This window comes from Polyergus mexicanus, unplaced genomic scaffold (assembly GCF_030449975.1).
Source record: "Polyergus mexicanus isolate NDT 795.1 unplaced genomic scaffold, iyPolMexi1.0 SCAF_1, whole genome shotgun sequence".
NCBI lineage: Eukaryota > Metazoa > Arthropoda > Insecta > Hymenoptera > Formicidae > Polyergus > Polyergus mexicanus.
Window position 1 is genome coordinate 10,267,088 of NW_027223321.1, and position 3,867 is coordinate 10,270,954.

At 42.3% G+C, this 3,867-nt stretch overlaps 1 protein-coding gene across 1 annotated transcript; it reads right to left on the reverse strand.

The window, feature by feature from the left end:
* Window positions 1-591: 591 nt before the first annotated feature.
* On the reverse strand, window positions 592-3,243 carry LOC138934272 (forkhead box protein fkh-2). Its single transcript, XM_070297852.1, has one exon. The coding sequence runs from the start codon at window positions 2,806-2,808 to the stop codon at window positions 1,570-1,572; it is 1,239 nt and encodes a 412-aa protein (XP_070153953.1). The 5' UTR covers window positions 2,809-3,243; the 3' UTR covers window positions 592-1,569.
* Window positions 3,244-3,867: the final 624 nt, after the last annotated feature.

A 3,867-nucleotide genomic window follows, 5' to 3' on the forward strand; every position in this document is an offset into this window, starting at 1 on the left:
TGTATCGCCGCACTAAAGAAATTTTATGCAGCGGCAATCTTGCACGTTTAATCCCTAATTCTGAACGTTACACTATTCTACCTTCGTCTTCAACAAATCAGATCTTTATTTTATATTATGTTTTGACAGTCGGCGGGTTCTGCCTATTAATTTTATGAGAGGTTGTAACAGACATAAGGTCTCCTTAATTTCAAAAGGAAAAGTCTGTTTTATTTAATCCGATCTTATTTAATTTTACAAGTAGAATGATATTAATGTCAGATGAAGGCAATGAATATTAATAAGAAATAGTCATAAAAATTTTTATATAAAATATTTGAGAAACATTGATTAATGTGATATATATTTAAAATATAGATTTAATTTCGAAATACAACGAAAATGAAAAGAATAAAAAATCATGTATAATAATGTTACTATATAATATATTGTGATACATTTATTCGATAAAAGTTTTTTAAAAACAAATATTTTTTTAAATTTTATAATATAAATTATAATATATATTGGCAATATATTTTTTTATGGAAATGCATATGAGGTAGATATTAATTGCAACATAAAATTTTTAAAAAGATCTCCAACATTTATTTTGATGGCGTCATACATATATGTCTCTCGCACGCAATTTATCTTTACCGCGATCAACTCTCTATATACATATATAATATTCATGATATCTTTAGCAACAATTTTCTATCTATGTACATATACACCTTGTAATAAGAAGCCACAAATGACTATTTATAAATTTGACTATATACAATTATCGATTAATCGTTACTGTACACAGATACAGTCCGTCAATGAGAGATCATAAGTTAAAATTGTACCTAATTAATATAACTATTTACATTATTTTTTCGTTATATTATTATTTATTATTCTATAAATACGAAAGGGATCACTGTGAGATTTACAAATGTGATGCGTGATGCATCAACAATATCATTTGCAAATGAAAGTTGCTGATACGTATTTTCAATACTATATTTACAAGAAAAGAGAGAGAGAAAGACAGCAATACCGTGTACAGAGGCTGTGTTCCGAAATCTGCTAGTACTGGGAACCTGCAATATATGTAACGTAAATTATAGATTTGCAGTACTGGCAGTGAATTTCGGAATACGGTCAGAGTATTTGAGATGGAGTATGTATACAAATGTAGGAACGAGTAAAGTACAAATTGACCGCAATTAATTATGAATCGATGCAGTTATTGATTCTATTCCTATCAGAAATACTAGAATTGTTAATAAAGATTTAACCTTATTGCATGTGTACGTGTGCTACTTAATACCGATCAATTTCTCTCAATAAGCAGATTTTCCATGCCATATCTTGGCTGTTAAAAATATCGCATTGTCAATAATACGAAAATAAATTTAAAAAATCTCGAAAAGAGAAATTTAGTCCAGCTAAATTTTGTTCATGATTTTTTCTTTGGCTACATTTATATTATTATAAATATTTGATCTGGCGAACATAACGATAATTTTACATGCAAAGCAAAACCGTGCTGTATTTCTCGGGGGGATGGTCGTTTCTGCAGTAACCTTGAATCGCGATTCAGCTTTGTCGGCCAGTGAGAACCGTGATGGGCTTTAGAAGAAGCTGCGGCGGATTGTGAGGAAGCGGTCTCGGTGGCTGAACGGAGTTACAGATAGTAACCGGCGGCGAACGAGGGGCCATCGGCTCTGGACTACTTCCGGGCGAAGCCGTGCTAGAGGCAGGCTGGCTTAAAACTGGCGCTTGATTAAGATGATACCTAGGTTGTTGATTGAATATCGCCGCCTGATGCTGATGCGCCGCGATAGATCTTAGAGTGGTATAAAAGTCTTGATAAGAATGCCCTGGTGGCGGGATTCCGGATGCCGCAATAGTCGGGGGATAACCCGTAGGTGCTTGCAATAGCCTTTCCATAGAGAACCCTCCGTGAGCCGCCGGAGGTGCCGCTGTCGCTGGAAGAGGCTGCGGTTTGCAGGGCAAGCCTGTAGCCGATGTGGTTGCTGCTCCAGGCAACAGACTAGCTGGATATCCAGCTGGAGTGGTATAAGAACCAGTTACCGGGGGATATGCAACGGCGCGATGAAGACACGGTATGGTGTAGAGCGAGGCCGGCCATCCTGGTGGCGGATAAGGCGGATAAAGTCCACCGAGCACTACACTCCTCTTGAAGGCTGCCAGCCGAGATCTGGAGGCTGCCGTAGTCCTGCGTCGGAGTTTCCCTGTGGTACCCCCGATAAACACGTCCTCAGAACTTGGGTCTAGCATCCAATAGTTGCCCTTGCCCGGATCGTCATAATGACGAGGCACCTTGACGAAACATTTGTTGAGCGATAAATTGTGTCGAATGGAATTCTGCCAGCCTTGTTTGTTGTTCTCGTAGTAGGGAAAGTGACGCATTATATATTCGTAGATGCCGTTCAAGGTAAGTCGCTTGTCGGGACTTTGCCTAATGGCCATCATGATCAATGCGTTGTAACTATACGGTGGTTTCTCCGCCTTCTTCTTATCTTCTGGTTGCTCCTTCGAGTCTTTTTGGTTCGTCGGACTGACTGACGTTGCATTTGTAGAGCAATCCAAAGGCGGCGTTTCCATACCATTACCGGTAACATCGAGATCGCTGTCACTATCGTCAACATGACCGGCATCGGAAGAGTCCGAATGGCCGACCGACGGCGCGGGTGTCCCGCCGCAAGCCTCAGGTAAGATGCTACGGATGCTGAAGTTGCTCTTCAGACCAGCCCGTGGCGGCGGCGAAGCTGTCACGGTATGGTGCTCGCCTGAACTCTCCATATTCACCATACTTTGAATTGTACGTTTTTCACTAACAATTGCACGACATATGTCGTATCCCACGCGCACTTCCAGCCTTGTTGCTGGTTACCGTAAATGTTCGAGTCTCACATAGGATCCACCGTGTCTTTACATGCACGAATGACTTAAACATTCACTCATGTTCTATATCCGATTACGATATCGAACATTTCGTCACCTCGTTCAATTGCACAGCACACTGTACGTCTTTCTCTTATGCGCCACTGCGCGTTAGGTTCATTCGTTCCACGCTCGTTCTCTACCGTTCTAACAATGAATGAACTGAAACGTGCACTCGTAGCAGCGCGTCCGTCTCCTTTCTGATCGTCTCCCCGCCACGAGTACTATTTATACCCGGGGTTCGGATACGCCTACCAGTAACGGCACGACATGCCTCGAGGGGCTCGCTGACCAATCGTGGTGGTAGCGCACCAGCAACGAACGCACTGTGTCGCTGGACCCCACCACGGTGTTTGCGTCCAATGTTTGACAGCAAACAATGCAAGCGGTGCGGAGCCACGGTAAAGGCAGGGATTTGGTGGCAGCGAGACGCAAGCGAACCTAGAGCGACCGCGCAACATCCGTAGTGGGGAGCGCAGCCGCAACTAAACGTCTATCCCTGCGTGTGCAAACAATATCAACGCGCTACATTCAAGTCTTTACGCCCTCCTACGGGATTGGCACGTTCTTGCACGTCGTGTACGTCGCATCGTGACAGGATCGGCACGGGAGGAGAGATGAATACGACGCGAAGTGCGTGCGCGTGCGCGCGCGCGCGCGTGCGTGTTTTATCTTTCTTTACGGCGGGCGAACGTTCAATTTTCATAGCGTGGCCGAATATGGGGATCTACTTGTTGTTCGTCGTTCGCACACCTGGTGCATATTGACTCGATGCAGTAATAAAATTGCCGTACAACTTATACAAAATCAACACTATTCTCACAAGTCTGTAAAAAATGCGTAAGTTAAATTGTTATTATATATAGTATTTTGCGCTTTGTAATTTTCTCTCTCTCTACCTCTCTCTTTGTTAATTGTTATCTTATG